Source organism: Salvelinus fontinalis, unplaced genomic scaffold, assembly GCF_029448725.1.
Source record: "Salvelinus fontinalis isolate EN_2023a unplaced genomic scaffold, ASM2944872v1 scaffold_0233, whole genome shotgun sequence".
NCBI lineage: Eukaryota > Metazoa > Chordata > Actinopteri > Salmoniformes > Salmonidae > Salvelinus > Salvelinus fontinalis.
Window position 1 is genome coordinate 236664 of NW_026600442.1, and position 25000 is coordinate 261663.

The 25000-nt window shown below is 45.4% G+C and overlaps 1 protein-coding gene across 2 annotated transcripts in view; it reads right to left on the bottom strand.

The window, feature by feature from the left end:
- The window catches only part of LOC129844819 (dual specificity mitogen-activated protein kinase kinase 5-like), a 79211-nt gene that overhangs the window by 52834 nt on the left and 1377 nt on the right, over window positions 1–25000 (bottom strand). For both annotated transcript variants that reach the window (XM_055912973.1, XM_055912972.1), the window contains exons 2-7: window positions 24082–24136; window positions 19328–19392; window positions 7374–7413; window positions 6248–6316; window positions 5384–5465; window positions 4768–4829 (exon numbers count right to left, since the gene is read on the bottom strand). In XM_055912973.1, the coding sequence (XP_055768948.1) occupies window positions 4768–4829; window positions 5384–5465; window positions 6248–6316; window positions 7374–7413; window positions 19328–19392; window positions 24082–24136 (373 nt within the window). The remainder of the gene's footprint in view (window positions 1–4767; window positions 4830–5383; window positions 5466–6247; window positions 6317–7373; window positions 7414–19327; window positions 19393–24081; window positions 24137–25000) is intronic.

The window sequence follows — 25000 nt, forward strand, 5'->3', positions numbered from 1 at the left end:
TTTTTCGTAAGCAAGTCCAGTGTAGATTTAGCCTTGTGTTTTAGGTTATTGTCCTGCTGAAAGGTGAATTTATCTCCCAGTGTCTGGTGGAAAGCAGACTGAACCAGGTTTTCCTCTAGGTATTTGCCTGTGCTTGGCGCCATTCCATTTCTTTTTTATCCTGAAAAATCCCCAATCCTTAATTAAGGATTACAAGCATACCCATAACATGATGCAGCCACCACTATGCTTGAAAATATGGAGAGTGGTGCTCAGTAATGTGTTGTATTGGATTTGCCCCAAACATAACACCTTGTATTCAGGACAAAAAGTGAATTGCTTTGACAATTTTTTGCAGTGTTACTTTAGTGCCTTGTTGCAAACAGGATGCATGTTTTGGAAAATGTTTTTTCTGTATAAGCTTCCTTCTTTTCACTCGGTCAATTAGGCTAGTATTGTGGAGTAACTACAATGTTGTTGATCCATCCTCAGTCTTCTCCTATCACAGCCATTAAACTCTGTAACTGTTTTAAAGTAACCATTGGCCTCATGGTGAAATCCCTGAGCGGTTTCCTTCCTCTGAGTTAGGAAGGACGCCTGTATCTCTGTAGTGACTGGGTGTATTGATACACCGTCCAAAGGGAAATAAATAACTTCACCGTGCTCAAAGGGATATTCAATGTCTACCAATCAGTGCCCTTCTTTGTAAGGATTGGAAAACCTCCCTGGTCTTTGTGGTTGAATCTCTGTTTGAAATTCACTGCTCGATTGAGGGACCGTAGAGATAATTGTATGTGTGGGGTACAGAGATGAGGTATTAATTCAAAAATCATGTTAAACACTGTTATTGCACACAGAGTGAGTCCATGCATCTTAGTGTGACATGTTAAGCAACATTTTACTTCAGAACTTATTTAGGCTTTTCATAACAAAGGGGTTGAATATTTACTGACTCAAGACATTTCAGCTTTAATATGTAAAAAATGTCTAAAATCATAATTCCACTGACACGATGGGGTATTGTGTGTAGGCCAGTGTAAAAAAAAAACTCTATTTAATCTATTTTGAAATTCAGGCTGGAACACAACAACATGTGGAATAAGTCAAGGGGTGTGAAGACTGTGTGAAGGCCATGTATCTGCTCATTGATCATGGACTGTACACAACACGCCTATTAGTCCAGAGCAACAGAGTTGCATAGCTACTGTGTATCGCTACGTTCTTGATATCAAAACCATATGCTTTTAAAATGACGCAGCGAGCAGCAAAGACTTTAAGGTTTCACATATTTTGGTTTATTATTGAGAAAGAACATTCAACCACAGAACAACGTGCCAAATCTACTTCTCAATTCAGACAGAATCAAACGATCTGATTGGACTGTGGCTCTGGTGCCAAATCTACTTCTCAATTCAGACAGAATCAAACGATCTGATTGGACTGTGGCTCTGGTGCCAAATCTACTTCTCAATTCAGACAGAATCAAACGATCTGATTGGACTGTGGCTCTGGTGCCAAATCTACTTCTCAATTCAGACAGAATCAAACGATCTGATTGGACTGTGGCTCTGGTGACAAATCTACTTCTCAATTCAGACAGAATCAAACGATCTGATTGGACTGTGGCTCTGGTGCCAAATCTACTTCTCAATTCAGACAGAATCAAACGATCTGATTGGACTGTGGCTCTGGTGCCAAATCTACTTCTCAATTCAGACAGAATCAAACGATCTGATTGGACTGTGGCTCTGGTGCCAAAACAATGTGCCAAATCTACTTCTCAATTCAGACAGAATCAAACGATCTGATTGGACTGTGGCTCTGGTGCCAAATCTACTTCTCAATTCAGACAGAATCAAACGATCTGATTGGACTGTGGCTCTGGTGCCAAATCTACTTCTCAATTCAGACAGAATCAAACGATCTGATTGGACTGTGGCTCTGGTGCCAAAACAACGTGCCAAATCTACTTCTCAATTCAGACAGAATCCAACGGTCTGATTGGACTGTGGCTCTGGTGCCAAAACAACGTGCCAAATCTACTTCTCAATTCAGACAGAATCCAACGATCTGATTGGACTGTGGCTCTGGTGCCAAATCTACTTCTCAATTCAGACAGAATCAAACGATCTGATTGGACTGTGGCTCTGGTGCCAAAACAACGTGCCAAATCTACTTCTCAATTCAGACAGAATCCAACGATCTGATTGGACTGTGGCTCTGGTGCCAAAACAATGTGCCAAATCTACTTCTCAATTCAGACAGAATCAAACGATCTGATTGGACTGTGGCTCTGGTGCCAAAACAACGTGCCAAATCTACTTCTCAATTCAGACAGAATCAAACGATCTGATTGGACTGTGGCTCTGGTGACAAATCTACTTCTCAATTCAGACAGAATCAAACGATCTGATTGGACTGTGGCTCTGGTGCCAAAACAACGTGCCAAATCTACTTCTCAATTCAGACAGAATCAAACGATCTGATTGGACTGTGGCTCTGGTGCCAAAACAACTGGTGTGCGTACGCAGCATCCATCTCGCCCTCCCGGGTGCTTTTCCCAGCGATAATTAACAGCTCTGACAGTGAGAGAGGGGGAAGAGAGGGAGGAGAGCTGTGAATTAGAATTAACGCTGACTAAATAGCTGTCAATGTTTGATTACAGGCTGAATCAGAGGGAGAAGAGCTAATAGAGGTGGAAACACCCACGTTAGGCTGAATCAAACGCTCCTCTGTGCTGTGATGCTTGAGTGAGTGTGAGTGTGAGTGTGTGTGTGAGAGAGAGTCTGTCCATTTCATCCCTTTCTCACTGATGAAGGCTACTTGGGAGATTCACACCTGTTGGCCACACTTGCCAAAATGGGTAAACTTTACCCGCAAAAGTCTCAAAGTTATTAACTGAGTTATTATTTACTGAATTGGATAGAATGATGAATTGTAGCCAATTCGTCAAACCCGCAATTCCCATACAAAGCTACCTGATCCATCGTCTTCCTAGGTGATGCTTTACAGAATGAGAAATAGCTGTGGTCAGTTATAGAATATGAGAGTCTCATTTTAAATAGCTGTGGTCAGTTATAGAATATGAGAGTCTCATTTTAAATAGCTGTGGTCAGTTATAGAATATGAGAGTCTCATTTTAAATAGCTGTGGTCAGTTATAGAATATGAGAGTCTCATTTTAAATAGCTGTGGTCAGTTATAGAATATGAGAGTCTCATTTTAAATAGCTGTGGTCAGTTATAGAATATGAGAGTCTCATTTTAAATAGTTGTGGTCAGTTATAGAATATGAGAGTCTCATTTTAAATAGTTGTGGTCAGTTATAGAATATGAGAGTCTCATTTTAAATAGTTGTGGTCAGTTATAGAATATGAGAGTCTCATTTTAAATAGTTGTGGTCAGTTATAGAATATGAGAGTCTCATTTTAAATAGTTGTGGTCAGTTATAGAATATGAAAGTCTCATTTTAAATAGCTGTGGTCAGTTATAGAATATGAGAGTCTCATTTTAAATAGCTGTGGTCAGTTATAGAATATGAGAGTCTCATTTTAAATAGCTGTGGTCAGTTATAGAATATGAGAGTCTCATTTTAAATAGCTGTGGTCAGTTATAGAATATGAGAGTCTCATTTTAAATAGCTGTGGTCAGTTATAGAATATGAGAGTCTCATTTTAAATAGCTGTGGTCAGTTATAGAATATGAGAGTCTCATTTTAAATAGCTGTGGTCAGTTATAGAATATGAGAGTCTCATTTTAAATAGCTGTGGTCAGTTATAGAATATGAGAGTCTCATTTTAAATAGCTGTGGTCAGTTATAGAATATGAGAGTCTCATTTTAAATAGCTGTGGTCAGTTATAGAATATGAGAGTCTCATTTTAAATAGTTGTGGTCAGTTATAGAATATGAGAGTCTCATTTTAAATAGTTGTGGTCAGTTATAGAATATGAGAGTCTCATTTTAAATAGTTGTGGTCAGTTATAGAATATGAGAGTCTCATTTTAAATAGTTGTGGTCAGTTATAGAATATGAGAGTCTCATTTTAAATAGTTGTGGTCAGTTATAGAATATGAGAGTCTCATTTTAAATAGTTGTGGTCAGTTATAGAATATGAAAGTCTCATTTTAAATAGCTGTGGTCAGTTATAGAATATGAGAGTCTCATTTTAAATAGCTGTGGTCAGTTATAGAATATGAGAGTCTCATTTTAAATAGCTGTGGTCAGTTATAGAATATGAGAGTCTCATTTTAAATAGCTGTGGTCAGTTATAGAATATGAGAGTCTCATTTTAAATAGCTGTGGTCAGTTATAGAATATGAGAGTCTCATTTTAAATAGCTGTGGTCAGTTATAGAATATGAGAGTCTCATTTTAAATAGCTGTGGTCAGTTATAGAATATGAGAGTCTCATTTTAAATAGCTGTGGTCAGTTATAGAATATGAGAGTCTCATTTTAAATAGTTGTGGTCAGTTATAGAATATGAGAGTCTCATTTTAAATAGCTGTGGTCAGTTATAGAATATGAGAGTCTCATTTTAAATAGTTGTGGTCAGTTATAGGATATGAGAGTCTCATTTTAAATAGCTGTGGTCAGTTATAGAATATGAGAGTCTCATTTTAAATAGCTGTGGTCAGTTATAGAATATGAGAGTCTCATTTTAAATAGCTGTGGTCAGTTATAGAATATGAGAGTCTCATTTTAAATAGTTGTGGTCAGTTATAGAATATGAGAGTCTCATTTTAAATAGCTGTGGTCAGTTGGTTTGAGAGCTGAAAGGCTGTTCACTCACCGCCACAGAGATCCTACCCAACACATGTTCTGGAATCCTCCTGTATACGTCCAGAGAGCCACCTGCACACACACACACACGCACACACACACACACGACACACACACACGCACACGCACACCGTTCAGTGTTGATGGACGCATGCTGACAGGTCGTCCATCGAGGGAGACAATGTGTTATAACTGAGAAATCACTGTGTTAAATTCACGCACACACACTCCCACCCTTGTAGCTTTTAGCAAAGATGCATGCTAGCCCCCAGCCACTGAAGATGACAGTCTTCCTCTAAGTAGAAGTGTAAATGGATACAGGGTGGTAAGAGGTTTGACATTCCAGCTTTCATAGAGCTCTGGATGGGAGTGGAGTAAAGGCCTCTGCTAGCCACAGCCTCAGCACTAACCCCAGCCACGGCGCTAACGCTAACCCCAGCGCTAACCCTAACCCCAGTACAGGCGCTAACCCCAGCGCTAACACCAGCCCCGGCGCTAACGCTAACCCCAGCGCTAACCCTAACCCCAGCCCCGGCGCTAATGCTAACCCCAGCGCTAACGCTAACCCCAGCCCCGGCGCTAACGCTAACCCCAGCGCTAACCCTAACCCCAGCCTCAACACTCACCGTCCATGTACTCTGTGCATATGGAGATCCTGTTCTCCACAAAGAAGGCACTGTAGAAGGTTATGATGTAGGAGGAATCACACTGTAAAACAAAAAGACAATTAACACAGTTCATCCACCCATTAATTAACATTGATGCATGTTGCAGTATTTATTGTTGAACTGTTTAGTTAGCCCATTTCACAGTCTACCTCAGAAGAAAAGGAGAGATCTGGGGTAAATTATTGAGAGGGCTTATCAGCAATCACGTGTTCCTGCCTCGTGCGTATTTCAACAATCCCTGGCTTGACACGCAGGAGGAGAGGAGATCCACTCAGATAAAAGGTGCTCCATGAACTAGTCTAAAGTAACATAGAGTAGACTAAACACTGCAGGTCTGATAAGAGAGGCTTCAGCTGGGGGAAAGATTTGACTACATGATTTGGGCCAGTTGGGGGAAAGATTTGACTACATGATTTGGGCCAGTTGGGGGAAAGATTTGACTACATGATTTGGGACAGTTGTGGGAGAGATTTGACTACATGATTTGGGCCAGTTGGGGGAGAGATTTGACTACATGATTTGGGCCAGTTGAGGGAGAGATTTGACTACATGATTTGGGCCAGTTGGGGAAGAGATTTGACTACATTATTTGGGCCAGTTGGGGGAGAGATTTGACTACATGATTTGGGCCAGTTGAGGGAGAGATTTGACTACATGATTTGGGCCAGTTGAGGGAGAGATTTGACTACATGATTTGGGACAGTTGAGGGAGAGATATGACTACATTATTTGGGCCAGTTGGGGGAGAGATTTGACTACATGATTTGGGCTAGTTGGGGGAGAGATTTGACCAGTTTGGGGCTCTAGAGAATAGAAGCTGACCTTGTAGAGGATCTCCAACTCGGACATGATCTGTTTCTGTAGCTCCACTGTGATGTCCAGAGGAATGACCTGTAAAGTCACAAGCACAGCCCAAATGAGATACCAGTGTAGCATACACGTGCACAGGTTAATACGCAAGCACGCACACACTGCTAATGCACTTCAAAAACACACACAGAAACATTTAAAGCAATGTACATTATTATTATAATGGAACTATGGGTCAAAATAATTCTGCACTGGTGGTAACACATGACCTAGAAACCTTGTAGAGGATCTCATGATTCTTTCATGCCAACCTATCTGGATAGTGTGGATACCATACGGTAAATGGGCACTACCAGGGGTGTGAATTTTGATCTGGCTGCACTGAGCTTAGCTAATAGCTACAACAGTGGCACGCTAGCATTAGCAAAGATTAGCTAAACTTGCAGCTTATCATTGATTACAGGCTAGAGAGAGAAGGGAGTAGCTACATGTAAACATCATTGATTACAGGTTAGAGAGAGAAGGGAGTAGCTACATGTAAACATCATTGATTACAGGTTAGAGACAGAAGGGAGTAGCTACATGTAAACATCATTGATTACAGGTTAGAGAGAGAAGGGAGTAGCTACATGTAAACATCATTGATTACAGGTTAGAGAGAGAAGGGAGTAGCTACATGTAAACATCATTGATTACAGGTTAGAGACAGAAGGGAGTAGCTACATGTAAACATAATTGATTACAGGTTAGAGACAGAAGGGAGTAGCTACATGTAAACATCATTGATTACAGGTTAGAGAGAGAAGGGAGTAGCTACATGTAAACATCATTGATTACAGGTTAGAGAGAGCAGGGAGTAGCTACATGTAACGAGGGTCAAGGAGGTACCCATTACATCTACCTTCCATTCCACTCCAATAGATTAGATTACTGGTAGAATTACAGAGCATGAGAACAAAGTGGATGAATGAACCAATGAGAGAAGGGGATCACAGAGGTTGAGAAGCATAGAAAATGAAAGAGGGAGGAGAAAAGGACAGAGGTATAGATACAGAAGAAGACTAGTGTAGTTGAAGGTGATTTGGTAAAAGGAGAGGTGCCCAGGTAAAGGTCACAGCAGTACACCTGTTGATCTCACCTTCACCGCCAACACTCTGTTCCCGAGAAGATGGAACGCTCTGTGGGAGAGAAAGAGAGGAAACATGAACATAGCCCAACGAACGCCAGAGCTTCAGTAAAGTCCCTACTAAACTATTTCACACATTAAAACACCCCTGTTACTGTTCATTCATCCGGGCCTTTAAAGTCATCATGTGAATGAAAATATGTTGAGTGGAAAAGGATTTGGGTGAACATCACAACATTCAGAATGGACATACTAAATACAGAGGGCCAGACTAAACATGCTTGTTCAAATCAGCCATCCACAGTTGTCCTAGTTGGTGAGTTATAACATGAAGAAAGGGGTGACGTCATAAAGGAAACCGTAGAATCCAAATGAGCATGACAACATGTCTCTTAGTCTAACAGTATTTCCATCATTAAAAAGGTCAGAGGTCAAAACAATAGCCTTCATGACACATGGCCATTGAGCCCAGTCAGTCCTGTATGGTCACAGTTCTCCAGACAGGTTTCAGGTGGCAGGTAAACCAAACAGCCAAGGAGCGCCGGCTGGCCTAGCCGACCTTAATGATTTAATTATGAAACTCCTTAATGCCCACCGTCGGGTTTAGTTACCGGCCAAGAGGGTCGGTTTACCAAAAGCGCCAATGTCTCAACATCCAATCCTCTTGTCCCCGTAGAACAGCTGCCGGGGGTGAGGGCCACAGGGAGGGCGTACGTCACCAGCCCAGTTCACCAGTTTGTTTACGACAGCCAGGTATACTGGATACCTCCTGTGGTTTCACCTGTCAACAGGGTAGGCCGGCGTGTATGAGCTCAGACCAGGGTGTGTGATTAATGTGTGGTAGATAGGAGGATCGTGTTACACCTCTAAACTGGCCCTTTAATTAATGACACCTCTTAGTGTCTCGTCTGGGTCGTCTGATAACTACCCTCCAGTCAGGACAAAGAGACTATCCCTCGTATGCCGGGCGCTCAGCGCTGAACGGACCCACATACTGATTCTACTGAGATACTTATTGACAACGGAGTTTTTAACTGGGTTTTAGCTTTATATGTAACAACTTTGTATCATAAGGTTTTGCTATAAGCATTCATGTCAGGTACTGGGTCCTAATTAGAGCGGAGTCTTAAGTGCATGAAGGCATTATAAATGCATCAAGCACAGGTCATTCGTAGGAACAGTTACAACTTTTTCCACCCCTGGCTGTTTTCAAGTGAACACTCCTTCAGGTCTGTAAAAGGACTCTGTGTATTTGAGGCGAACTTTCACTTTTTAGTTTTGATGTGTTACTCCTCCCTTAAGCTACAATCAATATCAATTAAGCACGACTACTGGTTCTTAATTAAGACAAGATGAAGAAGTTAATTGAGACCGGAGCGGAGAGCCAGAGATGTTAAATACTGATTGGACTGATTCTGTGTGTAGCAAACGAACAGAGCAAGTAATCATTATTTTATCACGCTGGACATGTTCAGGTTCACAGAAAAAAACCTGCTGACTCACTCAGGAAGATGTTTCTTTACGATGACACATCTTTGTGCCTGTCGTGATTAGTAACTGTTTGGAGGATAACCTCTCTTTTCTCACGTCTGCACCATTCGGTCACTAATGAACCGGGAAACTAGGGGACAAGCAGATGAACCATAACAACAGTTGTTGTGAAGATACAAGATCACATTTAAATCTAACAGGTGAGATAACAGTCCCCTCGGGATGAGTGTGTCACTTATACCAGGCATTTTAGTAGCTTAATGTTCCCCAGAATGCCCTCCTCTACTCCCCAACAGAGTGATGACACGACGACAGTCCAACCTCATTGTTAGAGTGAGTCGTCTAACTCCAGTCTCTATCCTCCATGCAGCCTGTGATGTGGTGGGCCCAGTAGATGCACTGTCCTTGACCCCCCCCAGGGCCAACCCTCCACCGGTGAGTTACAGTGACAGGCTTGGTGACTAGAGGACCTGGGAGCGAGGTTACCCAGCCGCCCGTACCCACCCCCCTCTTCCCCCCGTCCTGACCCCAGTAAATGTGCCCCATTGCCTGGATCTTATTTACACTCCAGCCCCTGGTGTAATAAAAGCTCCACCATGCAGTATTCATGGGCCTGGCTGGCTCTCTAAAGCGGCCCCCGAGCGGGCGGTCAGGGCTGGAGCGGTTGGTTTACAGTGCCACAGGGGTGACAGGCAAGGCGACCTCTCTTCCAGCCAGACACCCTCACCTGAGACGGCCCGACGAGAACGACCACAACGACTGCCAAACAGAGACTGACCTACCTAAGTTAAGAGGACATCACTCTGCAGATGAAGAGGCTAGCCGGTACGGCCAGACCACTACAAACTTACAAAGATGAGGACATTACACAGACCCACAACTATGAATATAAACAGAGGTTATATCCCCATGCTTATCAGTGGTGTCAGTTTCCCAGTCACCCGGGACCACTAAAACCAGAGGCAGAGGTGATGGAGGGAAGGAAACGCAGAGACATGGGTGATGGAGGGAAGGAAAAGCAGAGACAGAGGTGATGGAGGGAAGGAAACGCAGAGACAGTGGTGATGGAGGGAAGGAAAAGCAGAGACAGAGGTGATGGAGGGAAGGAAAAGCAGAGACAGAGGTGATGGAGGGAAAGAAAAGCAGAGACAGAGGTGATGGAGGGAAGGAAAAGCAGAGGCAGAGGAGGGAAGGAAAAGCAGAGACAGAGGTGATGGAGGGAAGGAAAAGCAGAGACAGAGGTGATGGAGGGAAGGAAACGCAGAGACAGAGGTGATGGAGGGAAGGAAGGAAACGCAGAGACAGAGGTGATGGAGGGAAAGAAAAGCAGAGAAAGAGGTGATGGAGGGAAGGAAGGAAAAGCAGAGAGAGGTGATGGAGGGAAGGAAAAGCAGAGAAAGAGGTGATGGAGGGAAAGAAAAGCAGAGACAGAGGTGATGGAGGGAAGGAAGGAAAAGCAGAGACAGAGGTGATGGAGGGAAGGAAGGAAAAGCAGAGACAGAGGTGATGGAGGGAAGGAAAAGCAGAGACAGAGGTGATGGAGGGAAGGAAAAGCAGAGACAGAGGTGATGGAGGGAAGGAAAAGCAGAGACAGGGTGATGGAGGGAAGGAAAAGCAGAGACAGAGGTGATGGAGGGAAGGAAAAGCAGAGACAGAGGTGATGGAGGGAAGGAAAAGCAGAGACAGAGGTGATGGAGGGAAGGAAAAGCAGAGACAGAGGTGATGGAGGGAAGGAAAAGCAGAGACAGGGTGATGGAGGGAAGGAAAAGCAGAGACAGAGGTGATGGAGGGAAGGAAAAGCAGAGACAGAGGTGATGGAGGGAAGGAAAAGCAGAGACAGAGGTGATGGAGGGAAGGAAAAGCAGAGGCAGAGGTGATGGAGGGAAGGAAAAGCAGAGACAGAGGTGATGGAGGGAAGGAAAAGCAGAGACAGAGGTGATGGAGGGAAGGAAAAGCAGAGACAGAGGTGATGGAGGGAAGGAAGGAAAAGCAGAGACAGAGGTGATGGAGGGAAGGAAAAGCAGAGACAGAGGTGATGGAGGGAAGGAAAAGCAGAGACAGAGGTGATGGAGGGAAGGAAAAGCAGAGGCAGAGGTGATGGAGGGAAAGAAGGAAAAGCAGAGAGAGAGGTGATGGAGGGAAGGAAAAGCAGAGACAGAGGTGATGGAGGGAAGGAAGGAAAAGCAGAGACAGAGGTGATGGAGGGAAGGAAAGAAAAGCAGAGACAGAGGTGATGGAGGGAAGGAAAAGCAGAGACAGAGGTGATGGAGGGAAGGAAAAGCAGAGACAGAGGTGATGGAGGGAAGGAAAAGCAGAGACAGAGGTGATGGAGGGAAAGAAAAGTGACCGGAGAGAAAGGAGAGAAAACAGAGGTTTAAAACAAAGAGCTTAAATAAACCTTGACGTGGTCAGGTGCTAAACAGACCAGGCATTTCAACCCTACTTTATGGCCTGCAGCTTAAGATAGAGTAACCAACTAACAAATGAACAGGCAGAAATGTCCCTGTTCCCCGCGTCTAAATCAATGGGAGAGATCAATAAGAAAACAACTCGGCTGGGGGACTTTGGGAGAGGCCACGCCGGTGTCTAAGTGGATGTAACTGCATGTAAATGTGCTTGTTCTAATTGCGCAGGTCCATCAGGCACGGAATGGCCACCTGTCCCCACACTAGTTATTTATAACCTCGTAGGACAGGCTGGACCTCAGAGAGGGAGCGTAGAAAGTAATAATAAAAAAACAAGGGACAACATTGATGGATCACCGGGTCAGAGACACAGAGGAGAGCCAAGGTGTTAGCAACATCCAATTGAGTGTAAATGGCGGTGGGTCATAAACAGGGTTAAGGGTTAAAAGGTGGAGAGCCTTAAGTGGAGCTATTCACACTAGATAAGCTTAATATAAACCAGGCCAATAGGGAGACGGAGGAGAGGTAATGACCTTCTTCAGAGGAGACCACGATCACATTACAACATCTACTTTAAAATGAGGAGACTGGGTGGGGCGGTTTATTGATCTCACCCTTATTTTAGCAGGTAAGTTGACTGAGGACACGTTCTCATTTACAGCAATGACCTGAGGAATAGTTACAGGGGAGAAGAGGGGGGGAGGAATGAGCCAATTGAAAACTGGGGATGATTCGGTGGCCAATTCAGCCTGCTCCCCACAGTCTTGGAGCCAGTAAGTATGTATCAGGATGTGTGTGTGTGTGTGTGTGTACTGTACGCATAGATAATCATGTGTGTGTGTGTGTGTGTGTGTGTGTGTGTGTGTGTGTGTGTGTGTGTGTGTGTGTGTGTGTGTGTGTGTGTGTGTGTGTGTGTGTGTACAGTATGCATAGATAATCGTGTGTGTGTGTGTGTGTGTGTGTACAGTACGCATAGATAATTTTGTGTGTATGTGTGTGTACAGTACGCATAGATAATTGTGTGTGTGTGTGTGTGTGTGTGTGTGTGTGTGTGTGTGTGTGTGTGTGTGTACAGTACGCATAGATAATCGTGTGTGTGTGTGTGTGTGTGTGTGTGTGTGTGTGTGTGTGTGTGTGTGTGTGTGTGTGTGTGTGTGTATATATAATATGTATGTCATTGGGTTATCAACACTTCATAATCTGACATATAATAGCAGCAGTAGAAATCACAAAGCCCAACAGAGAAGCTCACCAAATGATTTTTAAAGAAAGCAATTTACAGTAATAGTCCAGTGACTCTGTGGGGAAAAAGCCTCTGTGCATGTTTGACGGTCAAAGGGGTTTGTGTTTTACATTAACCAAAAGTGTTTAGGGTAGAGGTGACATAGGACACAACAGATATTACAGGCCCTATTTCCCCCTTAGGGCAGCGCCCTGTGTTCGTACAGATATCCACACACGCTGGGTCCCCTTGCTGTCCCCAGCCTGGGACCAGGAACCACTAGGCTCTCTCTCCATCTGCTGTGTGCAACACATTACCATCTGAAGACACAAGCGGTGGTCTGGGATTCACACGCAAGACAGATGGACAGACAGACAGACCAGAGGAGACTGGAGGAGATGCAGGATCAACAGACACAGCACCATCTGAAGACACAAGCAGTGGTCTGGGATTCACACGCAAGATAGATGGACAGACAGACAGACCAGAGGAGACTAGAGGAGATGCAGGATCAACAGACACAGCACCATCTGAAGGCACAAGCAGTGGTCTGGGATTCACATGCAGAACAGACAGACAGACAGACGGACAGACCAGAGGAGACTAGAGGAGATGCAGGATCAACAGACACAGCACCATCTGAAGGCACAAGCAGTGGTCTGGGATTCACACGCAGAACAGACAGACAGACGGACAGACAGACCAGAGGAGACTAGAGGAGATGCAGGATCAACAGACACAGCACAGTGTGAATGGAAGAAAACAAACACACAGACAGACAAGACAATGAAACCTAAGCATCTACAGATGTAGGATCTTCATTTGATCAGCCTGTTGCAGGAGAACTTTCCTGCAGTGCAGCATATTTAAAACTGGTAGTGTATTTTGAGGTTTAAAAAGGCTTCTGAAGTTTGTAATTTCCACTTCGAAATGTCAGACTTGAATTTTTTCCTTGTATCGAGTATCTACCCCTAGAAAAATGTTGATACATTATAATCTACATAATAATTCATATTTGCTGTTGGATTATTTTCCTGCTGTAGCAAACTGTCTCAAATGAAGATCCTTCATCTGTAGCAGTCAGTAAGTCTGGGCGTGCACCAAAACACAATGTCTGACTGCCAGACAGGTTACTAAACCCTAACCCTGTGAGTAGAGGACAGACACCAAGCCTGTACGTGTGTGTGTGTCTTGGTCAGTGGTGATAATGTGACAATGACACCAGAGGGCAGAGAGAGATGCCAGAGTGATTCCTATAGGCTCCCCAAGCTCCACCTGGACTTCCTCTGATCTCCCCACTGAACCTCATTAAGCGACTGATTGGATAAGCTCAGCCACATTGTCCTTGTCTTTCTAGAAACAGCAGGAGGACAACAGGATCCTGAACAACAACTAGACAAGTCAGGAACTAAGCCTACTGTACTTCAGCCAATCAAGTGATTTAGATGCCAAGTAATACCCTTGAGGTCAGGTGTAAAATGTAGTCTAGTGTTTGAGGTAATCATTGCACAGTGTGGATTAAAGTTGGCGGACAACATCTAATTGTTGCTGGGGATTTGTCAGCCTTTGACCAGGTTCATCTGTGGCTAAGCTACCGTACATCACTGTTTGGTGTAAGGCTACTGCATATATTACAAATGTACAGCCTGATAGGAACTAACAGTCAGGTGAAATGTACATCCTGATATGAACTAACAGTCAGGTGAAATGTACATCCTGATAGGAACTAACAGTCAGGTGAAATGTACATCCTGATAGGAATTAACAGTCAGGTGAAATGTACATCCTGATAGGAACTAACAGTCAGGTGAAATGTACATCCTGATAGGAACTAACAGCCAGGTGAAATGTACATCCTGATAGGAACTAACAGCCAGGTGAAATGTACATCCTGATAGGAACTAACAGTCAGGTGAAATGTACATCCTGATAGGAACTAACAGTCAGGTGAAATGTACATCCTGATAGGAACTAACAGCCAGGTGAAATGTACATCCTGATAGGAACCAACAGTCAGGTGAAATGTACATCCTGATAGGAACTAACAGTCAGGTGAAATGTACATCCTGATAGGAACTAACAGTCAGGTGAAATGTACATCCTGATAGGAACTAACAGCCAGGTGAAATGTACATCCTGATAGGAACTAACAGCCAGGTGAAATGTACATCCTGATAGGAACTAACAGTCAGGTGAAATGTACATCCTGATAGGAACTAACAGTCAGGTGAAATGTACATCCTGATAGGAACCATCTGTGTAAACAGTCAGGTGAAATGTACAGCCTGATAGGGACTAACCGTCAGGTGAAATGTACATCCTGATAGGAACTAACAGTCAGGTGAAATGTACATCCTGATAGGGACTAACAGTCAGGTGAAATGTACATCCTGATAGGAACTAACAGTCAGGTGAAATGTACATCCTGATAGGAACTAACCGTCAGGTGAAATGTACATCCTGATAGGAACTAACAGTCAGGTGAAATGTACATCCTGATAGGAACTAACAGTCAGGTGAAATGTACATCCTGATAGGAACTAACAGTCAGGTCACTTGTACATCCTGATAGGAACTAACAGTCAGGTGAAATGTACATCCTGATAGGAACTAACAGTCAGGTCACTTGTACATCCTGATAGGAACTAACAGTCAGGTGAAATGTACATCCTGATAGGATCTTTGAGGTGCTGCCTCGTTTGTATGTTGACAGAAATACAAACAGAAAAGAAACATAACAAAACCAAAAGTAACATGAACGAGGCGGAGAACAAAACATCAGCAGTTTTCCTCCCGACCAGAAAAACAATCTGCCACAAAACCGGATGGATTTTCTGCTGAGCTCAATTGACTGAGAAGTTGTCGGAGGTTTGCAATATTGGCTTTCCTCAGCCCAGCGGAACAATTTCCCAAGCCGAGCGAATAGCCAGTCGCTTTCTCCCTCAACTATAAGAGATAGGCCGTTAATGAAAAAACCTCACTACAATAAAACGGTCAAAGAAACGGAAAGAAAAAAGGACAGGAAAAAAAGGCAGAAGAAGCCTGTTAAAGAAATAAACAGGATTTTCTCCGGATGAAATTTACGAGGAGCTCTGACAGAGACGACAGAAGCACAGCCTCTCTCTCCGTCAAGTCAAGGTTAGAGAAGTGATCAATATCACTATCTCAATAAAACAGTTCAATAACAGGAGATGAAGAGAGGAGGACTGAGAAGAGAAGGAGGACAGAGAAGAGAAGGAGGAGATGAAGGGAGGAGGAGGAGGAGGACAGAGAAGAGGAGGAGGAGAGGAGGACAGAGAAGAGAAGGAGGAGGAGGACAGAGAAGAGCATGAGGAGATGAAGGGAGGAGGAGGAGGAGGAGGACAGAGAAGAGGAGGACAGAGAAGAGGAGGACAGAGAAGAGGAGGAGGAAAGGAGGACAGAGAAGAGGAGGAGGAGAGGAGGAGAGAGAAGAGGAGGAGGAGAGGAGGAGGAGAGGAGGTAGAGAGAAGAGAAGGAGGAGAGGAGGACAGAGAAGAGAAGGAGGAGGAGGACAGAGAAGAGAAGGAGGAGAGGAGGACAGAGAAGAGGAGGAGGAGAGAAGGACAGAGAAGAGGAGGAGGAGAGAAGGACAGAGAAAAGGAGGAGGAGAGAAGGACAGAGAAGAGGAGGAGGAGAGAAGGAAAGAGAAGAGGAGGAGGAGAGAAGGACAGAGAAGGAGGAGAAGAGGACAGAGAAGAGAAGGAGGAGAGGAGGACAGAGAAGAGAAGGAGGAGAGGAGGACAGAGAAGAGAAGGAGAGTTATAAGGGGGGAAAGATTTGAGTGTGACGAACCAAATGCCCCCACTGTGACTGTGTGGGAGTGTGACTGTGTGGGAGTGTGAGTGTGAGTGTGAGTGTGAGTGTGAGTGTGCGTGAGCGTGAGCGTGTGCGGTGTGTGGTGTGTGGTGTGTGGTGTGTGGTGTGTGGTGTGTGTGTATGTGTGTGTGTGTGTGTGTGTGTGTGTGTGTGTGTGTGTGTGTGTGTGTGTGTGTGTGTGTGTGTTTGTGTGTGTGTGTGTGTGTGTGTGTGTGTGTGTGTGTGTGTGTGTGTGTGTGTGTGTGTGTGTGTGTGTGTGTGTGTGTGTGTGTGTGTGTGTGAGAGTGTGTGTGTGTGTGAGTGTGTACAACACATCCGTCAGGTGATTTGGGAGGAGAGTCTTCTCTCCAGGTAACATGCTGTATGGTCCAGTGGGACAATCACTCTCATACCAGATCAATACCACATACGTTTGGCAACCTTCACATCGTAAAGGAAATACATAAATAAATTGAATCGCCAGTCGCGCCCCAGACACTAACCAGCCTGATGGATTTCAGAGGGACACCAGAGATTAACAGACAGAGAGAGATCGAGAGAGAGAGACAGACAGAGAAAGAGAGAGAGAGATCGATAGATATGGTGAGAAAAGGAGAACAGAGAAATAGGGTGAAAGAGAGAGAAAAAGAAAGAACGAGAAAGTTAGTAGTTGTAAAAGTCTGGATTGTAACATGGATTGTATATGTGAGGGGGTGAGTGTACACTTTAATGAACTCAAGTGGTAACCCATGTCATGTTGTTGGACTGAACAGGCAGCAGTTAAAGGGCCAGGTTCTACCCTTCACTGAGAAGCCCACACTCCAACCATGGCTCTTCTCTCTACCCTTCACTGAGAAGGCCACACCCCAACCATGGCTCTTCTCTCTACCCTTCACTGAGAAGGCCACACCCCAACCATGGCTCTTCTCTCTACCCTTCACTGAGAAGCCCACACTCCAACCACGGCTCTTCTCTCTACCCTTCACTGAGAAGCCCATAACCAAACCATGGCTCTTCTCTCTACCCTTCACTGAGAAGCCCATAACCAAACCATGGCTCTTCTCTCTACCCTTCACTGAGAAGCCCACACTCCAACCATGGCTCTTCTCTCTACCCTTCACTGAGAAGCCCACACCCCAACCATGGCTCTTCTCTCTACCCTTCACTGAGAAGCCCACACTCCAACCACGGCTCTTCTCTCTACCCTTCACTGAGAAGCCCACACTCCAACCATGGCTATTCTCTCTACCCTTCACTGAGAAGCCCACACTCCAACCACAGCTCTTCTATCTACCCTTCACTGAGAAGCCCATACCCCAACCATGACTCTTCTCTCTACCCTTCACTGAGAAGCCCACACCCCAACCATGACTCTTCTCTCTACCCTTCACTGAGCAGCCCATACCCAAACCATGGCTCTTCTCTCTACCCTTCACTGAGAAGCCCACACCCCAACCATGACTCTTCTCTCTACCCTTCACTGAGAAGCCCACACTCCAACCATGGCTCTTCTCTCTACCCTTCACTGAGAAGCCCACACTCCAACCATGGCTCTTCTCTCTACCCTTCACTGAGAAGCCCATACCCCAACCATGACTCTTCTCTCTACCCTTCACTGAGAAGCCCACACTCCAACCATGGCTCTTCTCTCTACCCTTCACTGAGAAGCCCACACTCCAACCATGACTCTTCTCTCTACCCTTCACTGAGAAGCCCACACTCCAACCACAGCTCTTCTATCTACCCTTCACTGAGAAGCCCACACTCCAACCCATGGTTTTTCTATCTACACATCACTGAGAAGCCCACACCTCAACCATGGCTCTTCTCTCTACCCTTCACTGAGAAGCCCACACCCCAACCATGACTCTTCTATCTACCCTTCACTGAGAAGCCCACACTCCAACCCATGGCTTTTCTATCTACACATCACTGAGAAGCCCATACCCCAACCATGGCTCTTCTCTCTACCCTTCACTGAGAAGGCCACACTCCAACCACAGCTCTTCTATCTACCCTTCACTGAGAAGCCCATACCCAAACCATGGCTCTTCTCTCTACCCTTCACTGAGAAGCCCACACCCCAACCATGGCTCTTCTATCTACCCTTCACTGAGAAGCCAACACTCCAACCCATGGCTTTTCTATCTACACATCACTGAGAAGCCCACACCTCAACCATGGCTCTTCTCTCTACCCTTCACTTAGAAGCCCATACCCCAACCATGGCTCTTCTCTCTACCCTTCACTGAGAAGCCCATACCCCAACCATGGCTCTTCTCTCTACCCTTCACTGAGAAGGCCACACTCCAACCATGGCTATTCTCTCTACCCTTCACTGAGAAGCCCACACTCCAACCATGGCTCTTCTCTCTACCCTTCACTGAGAAGCCCACACTCCAACCCATGGCTCTTCTCTCTACCCTTCACTGAGAAGCCCACACTCCAACCATGGCTCTTCTCTCTACCCTTCACTGAGAATCCCATACCCCAACCATGGCTCTTCTCTCTACCCTTCACTGAGAAGCCCACACTCCAACCATGGCTCTTCTCTCTACCCTTCACTGAGAAGCCCACACTCCAACCATGGCTCTTCTCTCTACCCTTCACTGAGAATCCCATACCCCAACCATGGCTCTTCTCTCTACCCTTCACTGAGAAGCCCACACTCCAACCATGGCTCTTCTCTCTACCCTTCACTGAGAAGCCCACACTCCAACCACGGCTCTTCTCTCTACCCTTCACTGAGAAGCCCACACTCCAACCATGGCTCTTCTCTCTACCCTTCACTGAGAAGCCCACACTCCAACCATGGCTCTTCTCTCTACTCTTCACTGAGAAGCCCACACTCCAACCATGGCTCTTCTCTCTACCCTTCACTGAGAAGCCCACACTCCAACCACGGCTCTTCTCTCTACCCTTCACTGAGAAGCCCACACTCCAACCACGGCTCTTCTCTCAACACCCTTCTAGTTGTTATTGCTACCAGTGTTGGCACGAAGGCCGACAGTAATGTACAGACAGGCACCTACTTGTACACGGTCCCTCCGTTTCCATGGCCAAGCTGCTCCTGGTATTGTATGTCTTGGCCATTGATCTATAGAGACACAAACAGAGATCAATACAAATAGGATAGGAGATAGAAGATAGAAGATAGAGATGTCAATGGAGATTTAGAAAGGGAGAGAGAGAGAGGGAGAGAGGAATGTTACTGGAGGCCATAAACAAGGAGACCAGCGTTCAGGTCATCCCAAGTTCAGAGAGGGAGAGAGAGAGAGAGAGGGAGAGAGAGAGAGGGAGAGAGAGAGGGAGAGGGAGATGTAAAGGGAGAGAGAGAGAGAGGGAAAGAGAGAGGGAGATCAATACAACATTTGCTGTCCAATTTCTAAAAGGACAATGGCGTGTAGGGGGGTGGGGGAGGGAGGAGTGATGGAGAGTTTAATGATGATTTGTTTGCTGTCGTGGTTCCAGTCCTGTGTTGATAAAAGGTGTCAGAACGGGGTAATATAACATGGCCCCATGTGACATGGAGGAGAGGCTGGGGGAAAGTTTCCTCCTGTCAGACTGATGCGAGGAGGGGAGGGGGTGTGTTACAATTCACACACACACTGCATTTACTAGCCAAAAAAAGGTTATACTGCACGGAATAAAACTATCCCAGCTAGGTGTCCATCCAGCCATTATTCTAATATTCACACAAAACGACAGAGGTGTTTCCATCAAACTGACTTGTTGTGAATAAAACCGTTTGCATAATGACATAGTGCTTATAAAAAGCACTGTGACAAAACGGATTCAAATAAAACACACAGAAGTTCAATGTGCTTCCATCGCATTTTAAACGCTACTGATGGTTTTGCTACAAAAGTTTTTAGATGAATAGCAAACTTGTCCGATCTGGTCTTGGCACGTGCTCACTTGGCAGATAAAGTGATCTGGTCTTGGCACGTGCTCACTTGGCAGATAAAGTGATCTGGTCTTGGCACGTGCTCACTTGGCAGATAAAGTGATCTGGTCTTGGCATGTGCTCACTTGGCAGATAAAGTGATCTGGTCTTGGCACGTGCTCACTTGGCAGATAAAGTGATCTGGTCTTGGCACGTGCTCACTTGGCAGATAAAGTGATCTGGTCTTGGCATGTGCTCACTTGGCAGATAAAGTGATCTGGTCTTGGCATGTGCTCTCTTGGCAGATAAAGTGATCTGGTCTTGGCATGTGCTCTCTTGGCAGATAAAGTGATCTGGTCTTGGCATGTGCCTACTTGGCAGATAAAGTGATCTGGTCTTGGCATGTGCTCTCTTGGCAGATAAAGTGATCTGGTCTTGGCACGTGCTTTCTTGGCAGATAAAGTGGATAAGCTTCATGATGAGATTAAAGATCATTTTTATTTTTCAAATGGCAGCCAAGCACCATGATGTCACCAGCATAGCCTACAAATAATATCCTGGATAGGCCTATTTCCTGGAAATGTATATCCTGGATAGGCCTATTTCCTGGAAATGAATATCCCGGATTGGCCCATTTCCTGGAAATGAATATCCCGGATTGGGCCATTTCCTGGAAATTAATAGCCCGGATTGGCCCATTTCCTGGAAATTAATATCCCGGATTGGCCCATTTCCTGGAAATTAATATCCCGGATTGGCCTATTTCCTGGAAATGAATATCCCGGATAGGCCTATTTCCTGGAAATGAATATCCCGGATTGGCCTATTTCCTGGAAATGAATATCCCGGATTGGCCCATTTCCTGGAAATGAATATCCCGGACTGGCCTATTTCCTGGAAATGAATATCCCGGATAGGCATATTTCCTGGAAATGAATATCCCGGATAGGCCTATTTCCTGGAAATGAATATCCCGGATAGGCCTATTTCCTGGAAATGAATATCCTGGATAGGCCTATTTCCTGGAAATGAATATCCCGGATAGGCCTATTTCCTGGAAATGAATATCCAGGATAGGCCTATTTCCTGGAAATGAATATCCAGGATAGGCCTATTTCCTGGAAATGAATATCCTGGATAGGCCTATTTCCTGGAAATGAATATCCTGGATAGGCCTATTTCCTGGAAATGAATATCCTGGATAGGCCTATTTCCTGGAAATGAATATCCTGGATAGGCCTATTTCCTGGAAATGAATATCCTGGATAGGCCTATTTCCTGGAAATGAATATCCTGGATAGGCCTATTTCCTGGAAATGAATATCCTGGAAAGGCCTATTTCCTGGAAATTAGCATCAAGCTCATCACTGCACATTCACCACCTTGAGAAGTTCATCATAACTTATTTCACCTGTAGTCAAATAAACACTTCCTGCTTTTCCCCGTCGTAGCGGGAGGACAACACAGCACCACAACATGCTGTTGTTCTAGCAATACTGGAGCACAACAGCATCTCCACCAAAACACGAAGCAGAATCTATTTCACCCACTAAAATCATCCACTCTAGTCGAACGCATTTAGTTCTGTCGACATTTATGAAAGCTTACAGACAATTAGCTTTTTCCATCACACCTGTCGTGAGTGTTTTCATTAAGAGCCTGGTAATTCATACTCATAAAATGGTTGGATGGAAAAATGGTCCATGACAAATACAGCCTGTCTAAACCTGATACAAATTCTGCTCTCCTTCAGGACAAAACACAACCCCGAGACATCCCAGTTTACCAGTGCTCTGTTGTGAGTGAGTACACCGGCTCAGTTCCAGCCTTTTTTATAAAGTCCATAGCCTAATAAAGACATGTCTTCAGCTGGCGCGACGCTTGTCACTTCATCAATACCTACAACAACCCCCCAATCCCCAACACCCTTCCCATTTAAACCCCATGACAGCTATCAGATAAATATGTATATCTCATAACCTGTATTAGATAGAGACGTCTGTTTGGGTGGATGGGGTGGAGGCTGGTCCTGGCTAGCAGGCTTGTCAATAGCCTGATTGTGTGGGCAGATGCTTGTTTGTGCTGCTGAGACCAGCATGATATCAAGTCAATGGCCTGCTGTCAAGGTTCATTTTGGCCAGGGGGAAAGGGACGAATGGGACTACACTGGGGGTTAAAAATGACCCAGCACCACCACCACCTCCTCCAATTCAGCCCCATTGATTGGGTTACATGGGAGGGGGGGTGAGATACTTGTCAGGTGTCAGAGAGAGAGAGAGAGAGAGAGAGGGAGAGAGAGAGAGAGAGAGAGAGAGAGAGAGAGGGGGCAGAAGGGGGGAGATACTTGTCAGGTGTCAGAGAGAGAGAGAGAGAGAGAGAGAGGGAGAGAGAGAGAGAGAGAGAGAGAGAGAGAGAGAGGGGGCAGGAGGGGCGGAGATACTTGTCAGGTGTCAGAGACAGAGACTGACAGAGAGACAGAGACAGACAGAGAGACAAAGAGAAAGAGGGAGAGAGAGACAGAGACAGAGAGACAGACAAAGATAGAGGGAGAGAGAGACAGAGAGAGAGAGAGAGAGAGGGGGTATGGCTCCATTAGACCAATGTGTTACAGGCGACATCGGGGAAGTGGCTGGGCTTAATTGTCTGCTTGACACACTTTGCCTGGCCTTACGTGTGTGTGTGGTGTGTGGTGTGGTGTGTGGTGTGTGTGTGTGTGTGTGTGTGTGTGTGTGTGTGTGTGTGTGTGTGTGTGTGTGTGTCCTAGGCAACAGCGCTCAGCTAAGACAATGAATATCTATCCAGTCGGTCAGGATAAAGATCTCACCCGGGGCAGGCGGTGAAACAGGAAGTGAGCAGCAGCTTTCAGAGGAAATCAATGACCAGCCACTCAGTAGCAGAGACATGACATGTCTCCTCCTACAATACCAGCCACTCACTAACAGGGACATGACATGTCTCCTCCTACAATACCAGCCACTCACTAACAGGGACATGACATGTCTCCTCCTACAATACCAGCCACTCACTAACAGGGACATGACATGTCTCCTCCTTCAGGACCAGCCACTCACTAACAGGGACATGATGTGTCTTCTATAACAGGACCAGCCACTCACTAACAGGGACATGATGTGTCTCCTCCTTCAGGACCAGCCACTCACTAAAAGAGACATGACATGTCTCCTCCTACAGGACCAGCCACTCACTAACAGGGACATGACATGTCTCCTCCTACAGGACCAGCCACTCACTAACAGAGACATGATGTGTCTCCTCCTTCAGGACCAGCCACTCACTAACAGGGACATGACATGTCTCCTCCTACAGGACCAGCCACTCACTAACAGAGACATGATGTGTCTCCTCCTTCAGGACCAGCCACTCAGTAGCAGGGACATGATGTGTCTCCTCCTACAGGACCAGCCACTCACTAACAGAGACATGATGTGTCTCCTCCTTCAGGACCAGCCACTCAGTAGCAGGGACATGATGTGTCTCCTCCTACAGGACCAGCCACTCACTAGCAGGGACATGATGTGTCTCCTCCTACAGGACCAGCCACTCACTAACAGAGACATGATGTGTCTCCTCCTACAGGACCAGCCACTCACTAACAGAGACATGATGTGTCTTCTATAACAGGACCAGACACTAACAGAGACATGATGTGTCTTCTATAACAGGACCAGCCACTCACTAACAGGGACATGATGTGTCTTCTATAACAGGACCAGACACTAACAGGGACATGATGTGTCTTCTATAACAGGACCAGACACTCTAACAGGAACGTGACGTGTTTTCTCCAACAGGATCTAACAGGGTGCAGGCCAAGGCCCGGGGGACAGCGCCTAGTGGGGACACGTGTGTGTTATTTCAGAAGGGGGAGAAATACAATACCTGTCCATTCGTCAAAATCTTCTTTAGCTCTGCGGATGACTTCTTTAGACTGGAACTGAAAAATGACAACATCTGGATTCAGTCAAAAGACACAGAGCAAAGGTGTAGTCTGCAGTACCAGTCAGAAGACACAGCCTATAGAGCAAAGGTGTAGTCTGCAGTACCAGTCAGAAGACAGCCTATAGAGCAAAGGTGTAGTCTGCAGCACCAGTCAAAAGACACAGCCTATAGAGCAAAGCTGTAGTCTGCAGTACCAGTCAAAAGACACAGCCTATAGAGCAAAGGTGTAGTCTGCAGTACCAGTCAAAAGTCTGGACACATCTACTCATTCTAAGGTTTTTCTTTATTTCTACTATTTTCTACATTGTAGAATAATAGTGAAGACATCAAAACTATGAAAATGTAGTAACCAAAATAAAGTGATGAAATTTATTTTAGATTCTTCAAAGTAGTCACCCTTTGCCTTTACGACAGCTTTGCGAACTCTTGGCATTCTCTCAACCAGCTTCACCTGGAATGCTTTTCCAACATTCTTGAAGGAGTTTCCACATATTCTGAGCACTTGTTGGCTGCTTTTCTTTCACTCTGCAGTCCAACGTATCCCAAACCATCTCAATTGGGTTGAGGTCGGGTGATTGTGGAGGCCAGGTCATCTGATGCAGCAATCCATCACTCTCCGTCTTGGTCAAATAGCCCTTACACAGCCTGGAGGTGTGTTGGGTTATTGTCCTGTTGAAAAACAAATGATAGTCCCACTAAACGCAAACCAGATGGGATGGCGAATCGCTGCAGAATGCTGTGGTAGACATACTGGTTAAGTGTGCCTTGAATTCTAAATGAATCACCGACAGTGTCACCGGCAAAGCACCCTCACACCTCCTCCTCCGTGCTTCATGGAGGGAACCACACATGTAGAGAT